Source organism: Miscanthus floridulus, chromosome 8, assembly GCF_019320115.1.
Source record: "Miscanthus floridulus cultivar M001 chromosome 8, ASM1932011v1, whole genome shotgun sequence".
NCBI classification, from domain to species: Eukaryota; Viridiplantae; Streptophyta; class Magnoliopsida; order Poales; family Poaceae; genus Miscanthus; species Miscanthus floridulus.
The window spans coordinates 63244208-63267122 of record NC_089587.1 but is presented as its reverse complement, the minus strand read 5'-3'; the positions used below and the strand labels follow the sequence as shown (position 1 = coordinate 63267122).

The 22915-nt window shown below is 45.4% G+C and overlaps 1 protein-coding gene across 1 annotated transcript; it reads right to left on the bottom strand.

Moving 5' to 3' along the window:
* Positions 1–2408: 2408 nt before the first annotated feature.
* LOC136469213 (chemocyanin-like) lies at positions 2409–3065 on the bottom strand. The gene has a single exon (XM_066467502.1). It carries the CDS (start codon positions 2994–2996, stop codon positions 2409–2411), a length of 588 nt encoding a protein of 195 aa, XP_066323599.1. The 5' UTR covers positions 2997–3065.
* Between the last annotated feature and the right edge of the window lie 19850 nt (positions 3066–22915).

Genomic DNA, 22915 nt, shown 5'->3' with positions numbered 1-22915 from the left:
GCGTCTGAAACACTTGCGAAAACATCTAAAAAAACATTTGAAAACCATTGCAAACATATGCAACATCCAGATTAAACACTCGTAAACATATGCAACATCCAGATGAAACACTCGCAAACATACGTATGAAACACCTGAAAACACTTAAAACATATACTTGCAACATGCATGTATATGCAATATTCATATCTATTTTTGCAACATCTAGATAAAACACTTGCAATATTCATCTGGAACAGATGAAACATACGTGTATAGCCATTACAACATGTGCAACATCCCGATCTATTTTTGCAACATCGATATACAACACCTGCAACATACTCTGAAACATGTGAAACACTTAAAACATACTATTGCAACATGCGCCTTCAGTGTAGCATCTTCTTGCTGCTTGGACGAATGGAGGCTCGTCGATGCAGAGCTCGATGCCACAGAGTGGCATGGAGGTCGCCATTGTGGAGCTCGTCAACGACACAGACCTCGGCAGGGGCAGGCGGATGGAGTGCGACCGCGACAGGAGGTGTGAGTCCGAGTGGGGGCAAGCGGCGCGGGCGGGCGGCGGGGACGCGGGTAGGGCCGCGAGGCGCGAGCAGGAGCGGTGAGGCCGAGGGTGGGGTCCATCCCGAAGCAGAGGCGCGTAGCGCGCTGAGCAAGCAGACGACACGGGCGGGGGCGACACGTGCGAGGCGCAAAGCAAGCGGACGACTTATATGGGGCCCATCAAGACAAATGGACGACCTATAAGCAGCATTACCGATGTGCAAAAGTCGTAGCCAATATAAATGATGGGTTGTCAAACCATTTTCTCGGGTCATCACAAACACACAAGTCAAATTCGGCGTCCATCAAAAATTAAAATCCTCATCCCCGTTGCGCACTATAGGGATGTTTTTTTCCTTCTAAAAAGAAGTCGGGAGGTTAACTACTAGTCGCTCTGTCTCAAATTAAACTAGCTTGTACAATTGTCTTAAGTCAAACTATTTCAAGATTTATGAAATTTCTAGACAAAACACTAATATTTTTACACCAAATTAGTATCAATAAGTACATTATAAAATATATCTTTATAATGTGCTTATTTGGTGTCATAGACGTTGTTATTCTTTCTATTTATTTTGATATGGGTATAGTAGTATATTTATTGAGGCTTTATTTGGCACAGCTTAAAACAGCTCCAGCTCCTTGCTACAGAGAGAAGCTGGAGCGCATGACTTCACCGATTCCTAGTTCATTTTGGGAGAAGAGATAAAAATAGCTCCTTGCTAAACTAAAGTGCATGGAAGAGCTGGAGCTAGATCCGTCTAGAGCTCCACCAAATGGGACCTAACATGGAGCCATGCGAAGTTCTCTGTGTGTGACCGCCATATAGGGCTATTTGAGATAAAAATTGTCAAACTTATAAATTTTTACTAAGGATCATTCTAATTAAATGTATTCTTAGCAGATAGAAGTATTATCATTGGATATTGTCATTAAAACCTAGTAGTGGTAGATAAAAAATTGTATGCTAAGCTAGTACTCTCTCGTCCCATATTACAAGCTGTTTTTGAATTTTTTTAAGTACATAGCTTTTGTTATGCACATGGATATATATACTATATTTAGATATATAGGAAAGTCTATATATCTATAAAACCAAAATGACCTATAATTTAGAACGGAGGAAATGTTTTTTTTGGAAGAAACTCCTCATTTCAGCGAAACATTTTGTATAGCCAAAATTAAAATGTTATATGCACGCTAGGTAAACAAAGGGAGGTGTTTTTGAATAAATCCAATGTATATATATGAGATCATGATCTCTAAGGGCCTGTTTGGAACAAAGGAACTGAAAATAGAGGAATGAAAAAAATCACAGGAATATGATTGGTGTGTAGTGGCAAAACAGAGGAAAGGAAAAACGCAGGAAATAGAAGGAAGAGGTGTTTGGAATACAGGAATTCGTAACCAGGGAATCGCAAAATATATGAAGATCATTATTAGCGTCTAACGATAATATGTTAATTGCATAGTTTGTCTATATTTCTCCTGCATGTGGGGCCATTGGTGCCCATGGACTCAAACCATGATGGTTCATTGTTCAATACAGTTGTAGTCCACTCACAGGTCTCTTTTCCTCTTCCTGTTGCTATAGCACGGATAAGCTCCACTCTTTTCTCTTCGTTAGCACAAAATTAACGACGGAGAGTGAGTTCCTTAGGAATGGAAGTTGCAATTCCTTTGTTCCAAACGGCAAACTGTAAAGCCTTTTCATAGGAATAAATTCCTCTATATTTCCTTTGAAAATCCTTTAATCCAACCGAGCCTAAATAAGTACATATCATACGACCACAACATAAACAAAACGTAGAATCACGTGTCACATACAAAAAAAAAGATAATTGAAGCTGGAGCCTTGACTACTTTCAGCAGAATGCCATGAGACTAGCCACGACAGCGGACAAGACGAGCCCCACGAGAGACCCATCAACACCAGCCGACGCCGGGGAGCTCACCGGAGGCATCGCCGCCGTGGGTGCCCTGGCAGCGCTCATGGGCGGCAGCGCAGCACGAGGGGCGGCGCCCGTTGCCACTGGCGGCGATGGAGCTGCAGCAGCGCCGGGGGCGCCTGCCTGGACTCTGACGGCGAGCTTCATGCCATTGTCGCAGTGTCCGGGCACGCCGCAGATGAAGTATCGCGTGACGCCGCCGGCGGGGAGCGGGACGACGTCGTCGCCCGTGCTGAAGGCGTTGAGGGGGCTGGCGCTGGAGCAGGCGTCGTGGTCCGCCCTGCTCACCTCCAGCACGTTGTGCGCCGCGCGCGGGTACTTGAACACCAGCTGGTCGCCGACGCGGAAGGTGACGCCGGACGCCCAGAGGGTGTAGTTGGTCCGGAGGTCCCACGACCCGGCCGGCGCGCCGACTGTGTAGCTGGCGCCGTGCGCCGTCCCAATCGCCGCCGCTGCCGCTGCTAGGGCCGCCGCAACAACGAGGAGAGCTCTAGTGCGTGCCATGGTGGTGACGACGATCGCGTGCCCGTGCCGTGGATCGGACTGGGTGGCTGCCGAGTGATCGATTGGAGAAGTGGCTGGTCAGTCGATGGAGAAACTTGGGTTTGGATGGTGTTTGGCTATGATGCAAAGATCCTCTTGCAGGCACGTATATATATAATATATATAGATACATGCATGCTGATGGTGCTTGGTCAAGTGTTGGACTCGCTCGCCTTCAAACACAGCTAGCTAGCTAACAACCCATGAAAAGGTCAAAGATGTTGGACTCGCTCGTCACGCGTGTCCATCATATAGAATAATATATTATTGGTATTATGGATGCTTGAGGATGTGCATTCCGACATGGGAAAAGTACGCAAGACAAATGAATGGCCACCGCGCTGTCCACGGTGGCAGCCGGGAGGGCTCGGCAGTTGACACTGTAGACCGTACCACAACTACAAAGAAGAAACCTAATCAGTGACGTGCAAATAAAACATGTCTCTATGTGATTCACAGACGCGTCTAGTCCAAACGTGTCTCTGACATACTAGTTGTAAAAAAAGGTCTTCTAATGACACATGTTATAGACGCGGATCAACAAAACATGTATGTAACAGGGTAGTTGGAACACATTTGTGATGTAGATGATTTTTCACGTACGAGACAATCAGATACATGTCGTGAATGGCACGAACATATATGAAAAAGTTACTAACTTTGACACAACATTTACTCTCTTACATCTACCCTCCTCCCTTCCCATCTACTTCCGCCTCGCACACACCACCCCTCCTCCTCCTTCGCTTCCTGCCTTAGATCCATATTGCGCGAGACGGTCCATGGCCATTGTCACCATTGCATCTCACTCGACCTCTGCATCTACCTCTGGCCATACACAAATGTGTCCTATCTTAACAGACAGTACTCATATCTACACCCTTCTCCTGCTACGCCGCCGTGGCCAAAGAAGATGGGTCGCGTGATCCGCGTGCAACGTATGTTAGGGCGTGTGGTCCATGTTTAAGTCCTACACGCCTACCACGGCAAGGGCCTCGCCTGGCTCAACTCCCTCTACTTTGGTGATGCAACTGGTAACTCAAGGGCGTTGTCACCAACGTCATCTATGACCCCGCTCGCCAAGACCACCTTCCGCCACCTCGTCATGTAGGTTTTTTTTGTTACATGTGATTCAATTTTACAATATTGTCCAAGAAATATGACACTGCACTTGACGCCGCGTCATGGGTGGAGAGCAACACCACAAAAGCTCTACATCTGCCTGCAGTAAATGGGCCCGAGCTATGAGAATCAAAGTTGATAGTGCAGGATGGCTATTATGGCATGGATAAAATTAACAAAAAATGAGTTGAAACCTTTCACATCGATTGATATAAGGTTGTATATATTGGTGAGATCCAAGGGTTCAAAACAGCCCAAAAGAAAAACTACCTAAAAACAAGGGGGGAGGGGAGGGGAGGTGGTGGGCCTTTGCTATAGCTAGAGCTCTTGGCCGGCGAAGTGGGTGCGGAGGAACGTGAGAGGACTTGTGGTTTCTCGGGGTCCACATGCATATCCCTCACAATGTCCACGCGCTCGCCATTCACTAGCAGGTAGAGGACGGGTGCCTGCCAAAGTGGACTATGGCTTTGCGGGGGGGGGGGGGGGGGGGGGGGCTTGCAAGTAAAGGATAGACAGGGATGAAGATAAATTACAGCCAAAAACAACCGCTGCTACAGTGATAGCAGAGAGAAATTATAGTTGCTGCTGGAGCTGCAATCCTTGAGCCAAACAAGCTGAATGATCATATGGGCCCCACTGTGACTTGTTGTCAACGTTAGCAAAACCACGCATTAAAATAGCTAGATACCTAAATGTGAATGGTTTCAATAGTGTTGGATGGACAAAGATTCACGGTTTTCAAAATTTCTGGGTAAAACCAAACTCAGACGGTAGTTGAATGGCACAAAATGGGCCTCTCCCTTCCAAATTTGGGTACAGTAAAAATGAAAACAGATTGTTGCATTCTTTTACAAACAAGCTAAGATGGACAAAATAGGTGCAATTTGGAGAGATCAATGCCATTTGTATGACTAGTGAATATGCACGTGCGGCATGCATGTGTCTATCCCCATGCATTGGACCCTCTCTAGCACTGATATCAGAATCTTCGCATTTTTCTTAAGCTGTGGATTCCCAGGTTGGCTTGTGTCCAACAAATCCTGGCTTCTTGTGGAGTCTATGCTCAAGGTCCTCCAGCTAGTCCGAGTCAGGAGCTTTTAGCAACAGTCTCCTTAGCTCCTCTTATCACCACCTTCACGTCGATCAAGCTTGATCCCTGGAAACATAAAGCACTACGCATCTTCCATAAACTCCAAAGAATATGTATAGAATATTTGTTGTTAAGAGCTTTTTTTTCTTAGCAGGTAGAGGTTCGCATAAATCAGTTCCAATTTTGTGCCCTAGGAACTCCGGAATGATTCCACACATTCTTAGCCAGACAACATGAGAAGAATAAATGATGCACAATCTTATGTTCACAACAAAACAAACAAGTACTATCTTCCGCACGTCTCCCTGTACTCAAATTATCCCTTGTCAGAAAGTTGTTATACACCGGGGTAATTTGAACTCTATGGGCTTGTTTGGCTGCACACAAATCCATCCCAATCCACGTGGTTTGGGAGGGATTGAGGTGGAATTGGATTGGGGTCGATTTGTGTACAGCCAAACAAAGCCTATGGGGGATCTTAATGTCCCAAGTCGCTGGAGTATACACTGGGGTAAAACCTCTCAAACTCACCACCACATACCGAGACTGAACCAAGTACTTGCCTTTGGATTCATGATTCCAAACTACCGAGTCACACTCCTCAATGAAAGTGACACATGTACAAGGCTGACTAATCATGACTAATCACGATTAATTGAACGACTTAATAACACTACTACCAACAATTGTTTTCTAGTAGTAAGCTGCATATTAGCCTTGCTAAGTGCCAATAAAGGCTCATTCTTCAGAAACTGCAATGAGAAAATAGCCGCATATATATTTATAGAAGCTTCTCAAAATTATTTGAATTTTTTTATTATAATCCTTCGTGCTACATGAAAAGAAATATTCAGCCTGTTCGCTTGTTGGTTTCAGCCAGCTCAAACCAGCCAACCAATAGTATTTTCCTCTCACAACAAACCAGCAACAACCAGCCCAAACCAGCTCAGAAACCAACCAGCGAACAGGCCGATTATAGGGTAAAATACATTTCATCGATTGTAATTTGTAAAGTTGTTTTGGCTGGCCTCTCCAGCTCTGACCTCCGTCCCCTCTCCTCTCGGCGCCACCATCAAGTCACGTGGTAGAAGTCAGATATTATACCTGAAAAGGTCGAGATTGACATGCACAGGGAACTATCCAACATTAGAGCAGCTGATGATGCCCTCGTGAATCCCATAGCTTTGAGAATCTGTGATTACATTAAAAACCAACTTCACAAACATCAAAAAATGGAAAACTTAACAACCTCATTCAATACAGAATTGTAATAAATTAAAAATTATTTGGACTACAGACTTTTATGAGCAAATTAATACTCATTAAGCTAATTACTATAAATTAGGTTTCTCGTTTCTGGACATTCAACAGACTATGGGATTGTAAGCAAATTGAAGATTTAACTACGATATTGTGTATGGTAAAAAAAAGATAGTGGACCAACCATGAAGTTTCTGATATACTACATTTCCTGCTAATTTTTCTTTGTTCGTCGGCACATGCATCAACTGCATATGCTTGAAGAGCCTCAATTTTTTCCCTGACTTTTTCTTGAACCAACCATGAAGTTTTAGGAGGCTTGGACTCCATAGGCAATGCTTTGGCAGACTGAGTAAGTGAACAAATTCTTCAAGTTCCTTCCTCTTTAGCAAGCTTCCGTCGTAGGAGTTCCTCTACCTACTATCAGATATAAAAGAAAATATAGACCAATGCAACGATGCAACAATATTGGACTACAGAAATCTGCATTCATTAAATATACACAAGTCAAAAAAATGCAACAATGCAATACGAGTAATTTAAGGAAATCTGCATTCATTAAATATACATAAGTCATTAAATATACATGCCAGATTACAATATTGGACGTTTGGTAGATAGTAACACTCAATTGTGAAGTCAGATGAATAATAAGATTAAAACAAATATATGGCCCCGAATTATGTTCTTCCAGGAAAAATTAAAGTTAGTATAGAATTGACTGCACTACAGGAGCCATGCCTATTCATCAGGCAAAGGAACACGAACAGGGAAAAAGTCCTTAACCAACTGTTGACGTCGGAAGTGATCCGAATCAAACACCAATAGGGCCTTGGACGCCCGGGCCGCTACGGACCGAAGAACGCAGCGAGGATGTCACTCTTTCGTGGTGAAGAACGGATAGGTTTACAAGCAAACCACCAAAGGATAACCAACGTGCTTACGTGATGAAGAACCGGCTAGTTTTCAGGCAAACTAGCAAAGAAACCGTCGAGGCTCTCGCCCGGGAGGGACCCTGTTAGGGCAAGGACGTCGTCGGGTTGCCCTAGGTCGGCCGGCAAGCCTAGGGCGCCATCCTTGGTCGTTGGATCAAGGGATGAACAGCATGGGGGTTGGAGAAGAGGGTAAAAGGGTTGGAGTAGAAGTAGTATATTGATTTGTTTGACGATTAGATAGATGGTAACTCAATCGGCCATGATCCTCTCATATATATAGAGGGGGGTGGTCTTATCCCAGTAGGAAACCTCTCCAAGCCTTATTTTTCAAGTTTCCCACGAGTTTGGAACAGTTCGGATCGGAATCCAAAAGGCCAGATCCGAACATGATTTTCTGTCAGGTATGTCGGAAGTCCAGTCGGAAGTCCCGACTTGGGTCGGAACTCCCGACAGTCAGAACTTCTGACTTTTATCGGAACTCCCGACGTAGGGATAACCCCAGACACCCGAGCAGATTTGTTCAGGCTTTCCGGAAGTCCCGACACACGTCGGAACTTCCGACAGTCGGAAGTTCCGACTTGGGTCGGAACTCCCGACACCGAGGCATCTTTCCGAGGGCATATCTTCTTCATCCGGACTCCGAATTAGACATTCTATATATGTTTCTTGACCGTCTCAACGAGAGAAACGCAATGGTGAAGTCCGTTTCACATTTTGACAACTTCACAAAATGAACATTTTTGGTTGTCAATATATGCCCCCCTGTTTTCAGGTGAATGATGCATAAACCTGAAAACACTTAATCAAATAAATTAAAACCAAACAGCAACGATTCCCATCTCATCGGCTGCTCAGCGGCTAAGGGCGATGTATACATCAGCCATTTTTTCTAAGGGCGATACACGTATCGGCCATTGTTTGGTGAGCACTTAAGCTTCTTGCCAAACACTTGGAAAGTACCTTTTCAAGTACCTCCCGTTGATTGCTCTTGTGGGACGTTCACCTTGCAATGTCTCTAGCACATATGAATTTCCGAATATAACTTTGACCACTTTGTAAGGACCTTCCCAATTCGGTGACCACTTGACAAACTGATTGCTCTTTGATCCAATTGGTAGTATGGTTTTCCACACCAATTCTCCCACTTGGAAGGATTTGCTCCTAACTTTCTTGTTGTATGCTTTGACAACTCGAGCTTTATCTTTCTCTATTTCCTTGAGATCTTTTAATCTCACATCAGTCACCTCATCAATATTATCCATCATCAAATCATGATACACAACAGCTGATAAATCATTTTGTTTAGCAAGCATGTATGCATCCAAATTCACTTCGACGGGCAACACAGCCTCTTGGCCATATACTAACTCAAAAGGAGTAACCTTTGTAGCACCATGCCTTAAAATGCGATGTGCCCATAGAGCCTCAGACAAAACTTCATGCCATCTCCTTGGATTCTCCTCAATTTTCTTTTTGATGAGCTTGATCAAAGTCTTATTACTAGACTCAGCTTGGCCATTGGCTTGAGCATAGTATGGAGATGAATTGAGCAACTTGATCTTATATAATTCGACAAATTCCCTCACCTCTTTAGACACAAACGATGTCCCTTGATCTGTAGTTAATGTTTGAGGGATGCCGAATCTATGAATAATATGCTCAGTAATGAACTTAATTACTTCCTTGTGTGTCATATTCTTCAAAGGAACTCCCTCGGTCCACTTAGTAAAGTAATCTGTAGCAACTAATACAAATCGATGTCCCTTCGAAGATGAGGGATATATTTGACCAATGAAGTCTAACCCCCAACCATGAAAAGGCCATGGTTTGATGATAGGATGAAGCACAGCAGCAGGCACAAGCTGAATATTTCTAAACTTCTGGCACTCTTCGCAACCTTTATAGTAGCGAAAACAATCAGCCATCATAGTAGGCCAATAGAAACTGGCTCTATGCAATAACCACTTTATCTTCGGGGCCGATTGATGCGTACCACAGATGCCTTCATGGACTTCTCCCATAGCCACTCTTGCCTGATCTGATCCCAAGCACTTAAGCAGTAAATCTTCGGTGGTTCTTCGATAGAGCTCATCATTATGCAATACATATTTGAAAGCACTCCGCCGAACACTTTTATCAATTTTAGCACTTGGATCACGTAGATATCTCAACAAGGGAGTCCTCCAATCTTCTAAATCGGCCCCAACATCACTGGAAGTTATATCAGGCCGATTTGATAGCTTCTCAGGCGAATTCACCAGGCTGGTCACAGGAGAGTCGACTGAACCAATTGGGCTGGTAGGCTTAGCCGATTTAGAGGTGTCGGCTTGGCCAACTAGGGCAGTCGGCTTAGCCGACTTGGCCACAGCAGGAGAGTAGTCGGTTGAGCCAACTTGGTTAGTCAGCTTAGTCGACTGGTCTGTACCTACACAGAAAAAATTGAAATCTTCATGCATCGGCTGTTCTTGAATATGGAAATTATATCCGCTGACATCATAGCCAGATGCTTGCTGAGCTAACATGTTGGCCTTTTGATTTTCATGCCTCGAAATATGCCAAATTTGAAATTCGGTAAAATAATCAATAACATCAAGGCAAGCATCAAGACAAGCTCTTAGTGATCCTTCTAAACATTGAAATTCACTAGCAACTTGTTGTACCACCAGCAAGGAATCACCATAGGCTTCAACATGTTATACCCCATGGATTGCAATATAGCCAAGCTGAATAAGAAAACTTCACATTCGGCTCAAATGTTGGTGCAGATATAATTTTAATCGGCTTGATGTCTCCAATAGCACCATTGTGAGAAATAATGATTATGTCAACACCTTGGCCTTATTTGCAAGCCAACTAATCATATTGTCACATCCATGAAGTAAATCAAAATACATATATCATGCCCCTCGGGCCTTAAGGCCATCAAGTAAAATCCATGGGGGCTTTCTAATAGCACGATGGTCGCAAGCATTCATCGGCTATATTTTTACACTAAGGGCGATATCAAAATATCGGCCATATGAATTCATCCACAAGAGCATGCATAACCGAAATAAATATTTCGGCTCCTGATCATTGATAAGTAAAATAATTTGGCAACCCTCCATAACATAAAGATCCACACCAAGGATCAAAAATAAGAAGCTAAGGGATAACCATGCATACCGGGGAATGAATTCCACATAGGCATAGGCAAAGAATATGGATGATGCCATGACCAATAATTTTGATGATTTGGTGCAAACCTCCAACTTGGCAATTGTTTCTTGAATCTCCTCTCCTTTGTTTTTGTTGCACCACTTGCTTGAACATCATCCTTCTGGGCTTGAATACTTCCTTTAGGAACCCATGCCAAGCCTTTTCCTTTTAGCTTCTCTGCACTAAACTTTTGTAACTTATTTTCTTGCCACTTTGGTAAACCGATTGAGCATATCGGTTTTATTTCTGTTTTGGACAACAACAAATCTTTCTTGATTTTGGGCACTCTCATCTTCTCTTGTTTAGATTTGGCACCTAGAATATTAACAGATGATTTTCTCACTTCTTTGCCATCAATAGCCGGATTTTTTAGCAATGTAATCGGCTTTTCGATTGTTAAATTCAGATCTGAACTTTTCTTCTTTCGACCATCATACTTCACGCGATAAATTTGCTTTACCACTTTCTTCTTTGGTTGAGCTCCAAACCGGTTTTGATCAAAATGGTCTTTACAAGATGATGATCTCTCTAAATGTCTAGGAGCTACATACTCTATATATTGTGGCCTAAAATATGGTGAAACATGTGCCTCTTGATCAAACCAGCCCCAAGATGAATAAGGATGAAAATATACGAGCTGTGGTCCATATGACATGGTAATTGGCTGCTCAAAAGGAGAATATATTGTTGCTGCGTGAGATCTATCTCCTTGCCAATTCCACTCTTGAGACTTCTGCTTTGGAGGCAATTTTGATAATTGGATTTTCTTTGGCCGATTGATGACATTTGGTTTTGCTATCTTCTCATATTTAGCTAGAAGTTCCTTGAAGCTAAGCTTCGGCCTTCTACTTCTTTGTTTGTCACGGTCTTTACCTCCATTAGCTTTACGAGCATCCTCCTTCTCCCCATCTTGACAGACATGCTCCAAAGGAGGATCCTTAGCCGATTCCCCTTGCTCAATGAGATTAATTGGCTTTTGCTTTGGTTGGAGAGATTTCAACTGCCCCCCAGTGTCTTCTGGAACTGTGATAACTTTGCTGTTCTCTAGAATATCTTCTATTTGCAATTCATCAACAATAACCTTGCCTTCACTTGAGGGCTCCACATCTCTCTCTTGGGCGTTCAAGCTTTAAGCTTTGAGTGAATCGGCTAATGCAAGCCGATTCAAAACATGTTTGCCATCAAGACCAATTGAATCCAATTGGTCTATGTGTTGAGCTTTAGAAAATCTCAATCGTCCTTTATGAATGGCCGATTGGATGACTCGACGAAACACATTGCAATCAGAAGTATTATGATCATATGAATTATGCCATTTGCAATATGTAAGCTCTTCTAAGTTTTGTATAGATGGCAAAGCATTATGATCAATGATTCTAATAAAATTATTTTTAAGTAGGACATCAAAGATATGATCACAAAAAGTAAAGTCAAAGGTGTACTTTGATTTCTTGAGCCAATTCTTTTGTGGAGTTGGCTTTAAAGCTAGGCAAACGAATGGATCGGATTTATTATCAATCCATTTGGCCACACCTTTGCAATTGCTTACAGGAAGCTTTAACTTTGACGAATTACCACTATCGGCCTTGCCATATGGAACAATGTCTTGGCCGATAGAATCTGAATTTATTTTATTATCAATAAATACATTGCTATTCTTAATCGGTCTATTACAATAATTAGCAAGGATATCTCTAATAGATGCAGAAATTGAAATAGTATGACCAGATTGGAATTTGAGCAAAATATTTGTGTTTTCTACCTTGTTGATCATGTTGGAAAAGTGCACGTCCTTGATTTGCATGATGTTGCTCTTCATATCCAGAGAATGATCAACAATAGGTGCCGAATCATCCGAAGATGCATCGACAGCTGTCGAGACCGAGAAAGTCGGCTTAGCCGATTGGAAAGCCGGCTAGGCCGGCTTGATCGACTGGGAAGTCGGCCTAGCCGACTTAGGGAAGGCGATAGAGGTAGTCGGCCTAGCTGACTTAGGGCAGGAGACAATCGGCTCAACTGACTTTGAAGTCGGCTTAGCCGATTCTGAGTAGGCAGGCAGTCCTCCTTTGTTGCTTGTAGGGGCTTGATCCCCATCAATGATACGGTAATTACTAGATAAGTGTACAACCCCTTTAGCTCCTGAAAAATCAAGTCTAGCTGGTTTCTAGCGTTTTCCATGCTTTTCTATAGCAAGACTTATTTTTTGAGATGTGATTGATTCAGAAAGGATATTGTATTGTTCGACTTTTGTAGCCGAACCTTTGCTTACATCCGAATCAATTATTTCTTTCATGCCCATTAGCAATCCTGTTTTAGCCGATGACTCAACTGTGATCGACCTTTTCTCTTTAGTCTTTCCAAAATATTCATAGAATTGCTCCTGTAATTGAGACCATGAACCAATAGTACAATGTGGCAAAGATGTAAACCATGCGAAGGCAATACCGGTGAGAGATAAAGGAAAATTTCGCACTCTCATATAGTCTTCTTTACCGGCAAAACCCAGCTGTGAGAGATATATACTAATATGTTCCATAGTGGTTTTATCATCTTCACCACTAAATTCATAAAAATCAGGTACCCACCGACTATTAGGAGTTTTCAAGTAATCATAGCATAATGAGTACGGTCTATGATAAGTGGGCACCTTCCATTTAGAGGAACCATATGGATTCCTAGCATGGGCTAAATCTTCATCGATTCGGCTTGATTTGAGAGCAACAAATGAAGCCGAATCATGATTGCTTGTAAGTGCACACATTGCTGAATTTTTATTGATTCGGCTACAATTATTAGCAATATGTGGAGCTGAATCACGAGTTTTAGCACTCGACTGCCTTGCTGAAATTTCACTAATTCGGCTATGGTCACGAGCGAAATACAAAGCCGAATTATGGGCATTGATCTTTGCATAAGGTGCTGAATTTTCGTTGATTCGGCTATGGTTATTAGTAACACGTGAAGCCGAATCATAAGTATTAGCACTTAAACACCTTGCTGAATTTTCATTAATTTGGCTTGAGTTGGGAGTAACATATGGAGCCGAATTATGAATAGGAGCACTGGCATATGGTGCTGAATTTTTAGAGCAATTGACTAAATAATTAGCATTATTATAGCCAATTCTCTCATTCATCGGCATGTCTTGTAGTGGAACCACATATTGTGAACTTATAGCCGATGAATAACAATTTACGTGTTGTATGTTGCTAGTAGCATCAAAACTCGAAGAATTTACAACATGCATCGGCTCTTGACCATAATATTCATAATTATGATGTGTATGATGAGGAGCATTAACAAAAGTATTAGCCGATGTAACATATCTAGTATCATAACAGCTAGCAACACCAACATGAGAGCGCATAGAACTTGCAAAATAACTAATAGGATCATAAGATGCATTTGCAAGTTGTACCTCAGGGTGATTGTAGTAATATTGTGATACAACACCTTGGTATTTCATGATTTATAACTTGACCGCCTTGCTGAATTTTCCGATAAGCAGCGCAACTTGTTGCAAAATCGCAAACAAGATCATAAGAGGTCAAAACCAGATGCGATCGGCCTTTTGAGCCAGATGCAACGGTAATGGCGAGCTCAAGAAGATATATTAACAAGGAGTATGGCTAGGTTAGAGAGATCGGCTATAAGAGATAGCCAAACCAATCGTCCCCAGTAGAGTCGCCAAAAAAGTGTGTTGACGTCAGAAGTGATCTGAATCAAACACCAATAGGGCCTTGGACGCCTGGGCCACTACGAACCGAAGAACACAGCGAGGATGTCACTCTTTCGTGGTGAAGAATGGAGAGGTTGTTGATGAAATATGGTCGGCAGTCTACCTAGGGGTATGCTCAAGGTAGTAGATTATCGGCAGACAGGTGCACAAGCTACAAACGAGATGGTGACGCAAGACAGATACGTGGTTTTATCCAGGTTAGGCCGCCGTGAAGGCGTAATACCTACATCCTGCGTCTGATTGTATTACTGTGTGTAAATGAGATGATTTTTGAGAGGGGTTCTCTGCCCGCCTTATATAGTCTAGGGGGCAGGGTTACAGATCTGGAAACTAATCCCAGCCAGTTACAATTGCCATAGGTGGCCGGATAAGGATTCCTATTCTAACCGACCAGGATCTTGCTTGATCTCCAAGTCTGCCTTGATTCCTTGTGCGGGACTCTGAGCAGATTGGCTGGGCCACGCGTCATCTTCTAGTGGGCCGAACCCCCTAGTCTGGGCCAGCCCAAACCTAGCCGTAAGGGTATAGGGGTTAATACCCCCATAGCTAGTCCCCGAGCACCATGTATTATGTTACGACACGCCGTTTGATCTTCTTCGGCTAATGCGGTCTGTCTTCATGTCATCTCCAACTGGTTGAAACATTGACCAAGCAAATGTGACAGTATTCTGGTCAGCACAGAGAGCAGTAGACCATCATTATAGCCAAAGATTCCGGTTGTCCAAAGAATGCATGGTGCTCTAAAGAAAAAAGAAAAAGATTTCTTTCCTGATCAAGTGTGCCCACTTGTATTTCTAAAAAGAAATGTATGTGACCCTTGTACAGTAGTAGTTATGGCCAACGGTCAGAGCATAGGGGTTGATAAAATAAGCACATTCACCGTAAGGTGAAGTGTGCCCACTTAGTCTTCGAGCCTGGTAGTGGGTGACGTAGACACGTGGTGCTAGGGTCTAAAAAGAATTCCCAGTTAAGTTGAGAATCCAATCGTCGTACAAGCGATACGAGCTGCACCGGTAGGTGCATCGTACTGATGTAGTCCCCGAGCTTGCTGGAAGGCGAGGTATCAGCCTTGTAGCAAGGTCTAAGTGAGAAAAAATAAATGCCTCTCAACTATATGTGAGTACAAATCACATGTAGCCGAGGAGAGCGGTCCCCGAGCAATGGTCGGAGAGTGGTCGGGGCAGTCCCCGAGCACAGCATGGGGAAAACGATGAATCCCCGAGAATAACCGTAGTTGGGACAGTCCCCGAGCACAAAGGTAATCGGGACAGTCCCCGAGCACGAGGGCGGTTGAGACAGTCCTGAGCATGAGAGTGGTCGGAACAGTCCCCGAGCACGATGGTGGTCGGGATAGTCCCCAAGCACAAGGATAGTCGCGATAGTCCCCGAGCCAATCGGCGAAGCCTGCGGTCTCGACCAGCCAGGCATCGGCGGGGCCATCTTCTTCAGCTCGATCAATGCCAGAGTCCTCGAGACCCGAGCACGATGTCAGGCCCAGCGAGCAGCAGGCGCCGCGTGCCTCGACCAGCCAATAGTGTAGGCTATAGCTGTAGAAGAAGATGTAGTTGGGTTATTGTAAACTTGGACCTTTTCAGACAAGCTTGTAATAACGTACTTGTATATCAACATAAGCTTGTTTGTTTTGTAGAAAACGTGTTTAAGCTCGGATATCATGTTGATGTAATTAAGTTAGAACGTGTTGGCGTTCTGTTTAGTTGTACCAGCTTAGTTGACATGTCATCCTGAAAGGTTTGTATGGCCCTAGTTTGTCTTGTGGTCGGAGTGTGAGGTGCATAGCTTGTGCACATGTAGAAACACACAAGTCAAACCAGAGAGCACCTGCCGATCACCCATAGCATAGAGAGCGGATCCTATGCACGTGTTGGGAGGAACCGGAGACAGGGCCTGCTCCAAGAACCCGAGAAGGAATGGTGGTTGGTTTTAACTGGTAGAGTTAGAATAGCAATAGACTTCGAAGTGACACATTAGAGTGGTCGAAGAAATCATAATAGCCTTATTGAAATAAATCAAAAGTACAAGAGGGGTACATATCTTAGTAGCTAAGCATAGAAACGCCTAAGCTTGTCGATGTGCCAGGAATTGGGTACGTCTGTGCCGTCTAGGCGAGCTAACCTGTAAGATGTAGGGCGTGTAACCTCCTTGATCATGAAGGGTCCTTCCCATGGGGTTGCGAGTTTGTGGACACCAGCCTGATTCGTCTTCCACTTCAGGACAAGGTCCCCGACCACGAAGAACCGCTCCTTGACGTTCTTGTTGTAGTACCTGCGCAAAACAGCAAGGTATTTGGCTGTACGTACGCAAGAACCGAGCCGCTTCTCTTCTGCACTATTCACTTCTAGCTCCCGCACTTTATTGGCCTTGTCTTCATCGAAGTTCTCTACCCATGCTGATCTGAAGGCTATATCTGCTGGGAGCACTACCTCAGCGCCATAAACCATAAAGTATGGTGATACGCTGGTATTGCGACTGGGCTGGGTTCTGAGACCCCAAACCACGGCTGGTAACTCTTTGAGCCATCTTCCAGGAGCTGTGTCATTCTCTCTATACATTCTCTTCTTAAGTGCGTCTAGGATCATACCATTTGCCCGCTCGACCTATCCATTAGCTCTAGGGTGTGCCACCTAGACGTATTTTACTACTATGCTCCTTTCATCGCAGAAGTCCCAAAAAGCGTTCCCGGTGAACTGAGTACCTAGATCAGTGATAATGCTATTGGGTATGCCGAAGCGGTGGATGACCTAGTCGAGGAACGCGACAGCCTTTTCTGAAGATGCCTTGACCAGGGGCATGTACTCTATCCGCTTGGAGAATTTGTCGATCAGCACAAAGACGCATGTAAATTTTCTAGGGGCCAGTTTGAAAGGCCCGATCATATCCAGTCCGCAGCATGCGAAGGGCCAAGAGGCTGGTATAGTCTGAATCTCGTGTGCTGGTACGTGGATTCTCTTGGCGAAAAACTGACAACCTTCACAATGGCAGACTAGCTTCTCTGCATCGGCTATGGCTGATGGCCAATAGAACCCTGCTCGGAAAGCCTTACCAACCAGCGTTCTCAAGGCCGCGTGGTTGCCGCAGGAGCTAGAGTGGATTTTGTCTAGGAGATGTTCACCATCCTTCAGGGTTATACACTTCATCAAGATTTCCTCCTTCACGTTCTTGTGCCACAATTTGCTATCGACGAGCAGATACTGCTTACTGCGATGCATCAGGCATTCGTTTTCTGCCGGATCAGTGTAACCGCTACCATCTGTCAGGTACTTGATGAAAGGTACTCTCCAATCGGGCTTCTTAGTGGTTGGAGGTGGTTTGGTGGTGTTTGACGCCGGAACCGTAGCCACCAATGGCTGGTCTGGAGGCTTGTCGACCGCGGGATCTTCTTCTTTGATGGAGGGCATGAGCAGGTCTTGAACAAATACGCCATGTGGGACTTTGGCTCGGGATGATCCTAACTTTGACAGCACATCTGCTGCTAGATTTTTGTCCCGGACCACATGTGTGTACTCGATGCCATAGAACTTGCCTTCCAGCTTTCTGATCACTTTGTAGTATGTGTCCATCTTTTCGCTGGTCGTATCTTAGTCCTTGTTGAGTTGGTTGATGACCAGAGCCGAGTCTCCATAAACATAGAGACGCTTGACACCGAGCTCGACCGTAATGCGTAGACCGTGTAGGCTTGCTTCGTACTCGGCGGCGTTATTAGACACCGGGAAATAAATCCTGAGGACATATCGGAGCTGCTCCTTGGATGGTGATATGAAAAGGACTCCTGCTCCTGCGCTGTCGATGTTGAGAGAGCCATCGAAGTACATCTTCCAATACTCGGCGGGCCCCTAAGAGGCAGGTGTGCTTAAGTCTGTCCACTCGACGATGAAATCGACAAGTGCCTGAGACTTGATTGTAGTACGGCTTGCAAATTCTAAGGAGAAAGGGCATAGCTCCATTGCCCATTTGATGATGCGCCCATTTGCATCCTTGTTGCGAATGATGTCTCCCAGAGGGTACTCGGTCATGACCACCACACGATATCCATCGAAGTAGTGTTTCAACTTTCAGGATGTAATTAGTATGGCGTAGATCAGTTTCTGAATCTATGGGTACCTGGTCTTGGATTCACTAAGCACCTCACTGATGAAATAAATTGGTCACTGTACCTTATAGACGTGGTCGGGCTCGTCGTGCTCGACCACCACGGCAGTGGAGACCACTCAATTAGTTGCCACAATGTAAAGCAGGAGGGTTTTGTCTTCTCTGGGAGTAGTGAGGACTGGAGGTGATGTAAGGAATTGTTTCAGCTGTGTAAAGGCAGCGTCTGCTTCCTCCGACCACTCAAACTTCTTGGATGCTTTGAGTAGCTAGAAAAACGGTTGTCCTTTTTTTGCCTAATCTAGATATGAAACGACTGAGGGCAACCATGCATCCGGTAAGCTTCTAAACATCCTTCACCTTTTTGGGCGGCTTCATGTCCAAGACAGCTTTTACTTTCTCTGGGTTAGGGCGTATGCCGTCATGACTGACGACGTTGCCGAGCAGTATACCAGATGGAACACCAAAGATGCACTTCTTTGGGTTTAATTTCCATTGGAATGTGTTAAGGGCTGCAAAGGTACATTCTAGGTTGTCGACAAGGGTGTATGCTTCCTTGGTTTTAACAACTACATCATCAACATAAGTCTCGATGAGGTCGCCTTTTATCTCTTCTTTGAGGCAGGCCTATATGGCGCATTGGTAGGTAGCCCCAGCGTTCTTGAGCCCGAACGACATGGTCGTGTAGCAGTAGGCGCCAAAGGGCATGATGAAGGATGTCTTGATCTGGTCGTCCTTTTTGAGAGCGATCTGGTGATAACTAGATTAGCAATCGAGAAAGGAAAGCAGCTCGCAATCGGCAGTTGAACTATGACCTCGTCTATGTGAGGTAAGCCGAAGGGGTCTTTAGGGCCGTGTTTGTTGAGATCAGTGTAATCAACGCACATTCTCCATTCCTTATTCTTTTTACGTACAAGAACTGGGTTGGCTAACCACTCTGGATGATACACTTCTTTGATAAATCTGGCTGCTAAAAGCCGTGTAACTTCTGCCCTAATAGCCTCCTTTTTGTCGCGAGCGAACCGTCGTAGCTTCTGCTTGATGGGTTTGGCCTTGCCGTCGACATTTAAGGAGTGCTCGATCAAGTTCCGAGGTACACCGGGCATGTCAGCGGGTTTCCATGCAAACACACTCACGTTGCTCCTCAAGAACCTAACGAGCGCGTCTTCCTATTTAGGATCCAGGTTGGCCCCAATAAGGGCCGTTTTGCTAGGATCACCGTCGACCAGCTGGATGTCTTTGTGCTCTTTGGACTTGATGTTCTTGCATGGGGCCTCGAGCTCTGGGATCTCCAGGTGGTCGGCTGGGGTCTGCTTGGCGTTGAGCGTGGTCTTGGCCATGCGAATAGAGAGGTCATGAGCCTCTGCTATTTTGAAGCTATCATCCTCATAGGTGTAAGCTGCGTATATGTTGCCCCTGAGAGTTAGAACCCCCTTCTCAGTAGGCATCTTGAGCACCAAATACCTATAGTGAGGTATGGCCATGAACTTGGTGAGCGCTGGTCGGCCAAGGATAGCATGGTAGGTGCCTTCGAAGTCGGCGACCACGAAGTTGATGTAGTCGGTGCGGAAGTGGTCTGGGGTACCAAATTGCACAGGTAGCGTGATCTACCCGAGAGGTGTGGAGATCTGTTCGGGGAGAACACCCTAGAACTATGCCTTGTATGGGTTGAGATCAGCCAGGGTTATCTTCAGGGCTGGCAAACTATTCTTGAACAGTATATCGATGGAACTGCCGCTATCAATCAGCACTCTATTGAACTAAACCTTGTTGATACAAGGATCGAGAACCAGAGGAAAACGCCCGGGCTCAGGTATTGCAGCCCATTGGTCCTTTCCGTTGAAGGAGATCTCGCGGTGAGACCAAGGAGGGAGCCACGGATCGGCGATGAGGTTGTCGGCATTGGCCACGTTCAAGCAAGCGCGGGCGAGCAGCTTGCGCTCTCGTTTGGTCTCAATGGACACTCTGCCCCCAATGATGGTGTGGATGTAGTCGGTTGGCTTGACATACTTGTGACAGAGATCTACGTCTTCATCATCGTTGTCCTCATTACGCTGCTCCCCTGTGTCGTTAGGCTTGTCGGATTTATCCGGAGCCTGTTGACGCGTGTAGATGGATTTGAGAATACGGCAATTCTCCATGGTATGGTTTGACTTGGGATGGAGCTGGCAGGGTCCTTTCAATGCTTTGGTGTAGTCTTCTTCGTAGTTGCAACGTCCACCACCTTTTTTAACGATGTTGACTTCGCCGTCATCTTCCTGAGCACGCTTGCCCATGTAATCGTCACGGCGATTACGCCACTGATTACGCTGGTCGTGGTGGTCGCGAAAAATCGTTGCGCTGGTTGCGGTGATCAAAATTGTTGTTCCGACCACGGTTGCCGCGGTAGTCGTCGTGGTGTGGGGGGTGGTCAACCCTTGCTGCTTCTTCAATGATTATCTTTTTAGCATCATTGGCGTCCGCATATTTTTTAGCAGTAGCTAGGAGTGCTGTGACCAATTCAGGTCTTTTGTGGAGGAGCTTGTCCCTTAGGGCATCGTGGAAGTGGAGACCAGTGATGAAAGCTTCGATTGCCTCGTAGTCGGAGATTGATGGGACCTTGATGCGCATCTCCGAGAAGCGTCGGACGTACTCGTGCAGTGGCTCATCTTTGCGATCTCGAATCCGCTGCAGATCATATTTGTTGCTGGGTTGTTCGCAAGTAGCAATGAAGTTGTCGATGAATGCTTGCTTGACCTCTTGCCAAGAATCAAAGTAGTTTGCTAGCAAGCTGACTAGCCATTAGTGGCCTACATGGCCAACGGCGACTGGGAAGTAATTAGACATGACGTGCTCGTCAGCCATGGCTAATCTGCATGCGGTTTCGTAGAGCGTGACCCATAACTTGGGGTTCTCCTTGCCATCGTACTTCTAGAGTTTTTCAGGCTTGAAGTTTTTTGACCACATGACTTGGTGAAGGTGAGGAGTAAACTGCTTCAAACCCAAAGGGCCGTGGGTAGTATCATATTCCATACGGCGATAGCTTTCGTGGGATGCACGATCATTGGCTCTTTGGTTAATGCGATCGCGCAGATCGTGTTCTCCGAGGGAATGGTGGAGATCGTTATTGCCATCACGGCGATCCCGATTGCCACCCTAGTTGACCCCGCGACCATGGTTATCACAGCGATTGTCGCGGTGTGTCTTGTCGATTATCGTCCCAGTTGTTGCGGTGGTTGTTTGTCCCGGTAGTCGCCGCGGTTGTCGTCCCGACCACCATCATGACCACCGTTTCCGCCTTGAAGGTTGTCTAGTGGGTCGTTGTTGCACGAGCCATGTTGGTTGGGTGGCTGTGGGTGACTTGAGTACTGGCGACTGTGGCTTGATTCGACTGAGACGGACAGAGCTCGGGCTTGATTGCAATCTCTACGGTCTGGCTATAGCAGCCGTCAGGTAGGCTTGTACATCATCACGAATTGCCTAGATTTCCTGGGTATTGGGTAGTCGTTGCATTGTCACCATAGCAATAGCTACGTTGGTGCTTGGAGTCCTGAGACCTGCTTTTCCCCTACCCTATCAAGGCATTGTTGAGATCATGTGGCTAGAACCTTATGCGTCGTGCCTCCTCTTCTACCTCGGCTTCAGCATTGTCTGTGATTAAACCAGTCAATATTGTGTGCTTTGTGTGCTAGCCTTTCCTTGTTTCTATTTCACCATCTGCCGGTGGTTTGTCATTACTAACACATTGATCAAGTCTCCTCGCCTTGGTGGGAAGGATGGGAATCGTGGGAACCCCTGGGGAGTGGTCTGGGATATCCAGATCGTATTCAACTTCTTCATTGTCATGATGCTGAAGCTCAGTGTGGACGGAGCCAATAGATGCGATGCTGGACAGGGAGCTTGAACCGTCCTCTTAAACTGTATGGACGATCCTTCTTGATACTCCTCAATCCAAACCTGTGATGAAGTTGCGTGGCTTTGGCCGAGGTCAATGTATAAACACACAGATTTGAGCAGCGTTGTATATTGTACGCATAGTTGGAAGTAGTGTTTCATAGCCATAGGGCTGAGCCTGGTAATTCTCCATCAAGGCTTCACACTCGGAGAGAGCTGGAGACCCATTACGGGGCTAGTCGGCGACAAAACGGAGCGCCGTTCAGGAGTAGACGTGACCACGAGATCCGTACCGAGTCGGCAAGACGACTGGCCCGAGCTGGTTAGGTAGATCTATTATGGGTAGTGGTCACCTGCTTGGTAGGTTAATTTGAATTGAATCTACCAGAGCTAGGGTTCAGCAAGCTTGGTGCCGACCTGATCGATGGAGTCGAGCAGGTCGGTGTTGTCGATCTGCCTCCCTTTGTAGCGAGGAAAGCGAACGATGGGTTGTCGGCGTGGTTTGAAGATGATGCTGGTGTGGCCAGAGCCAGATCCAACATGGTCGGAGCCATAGCTG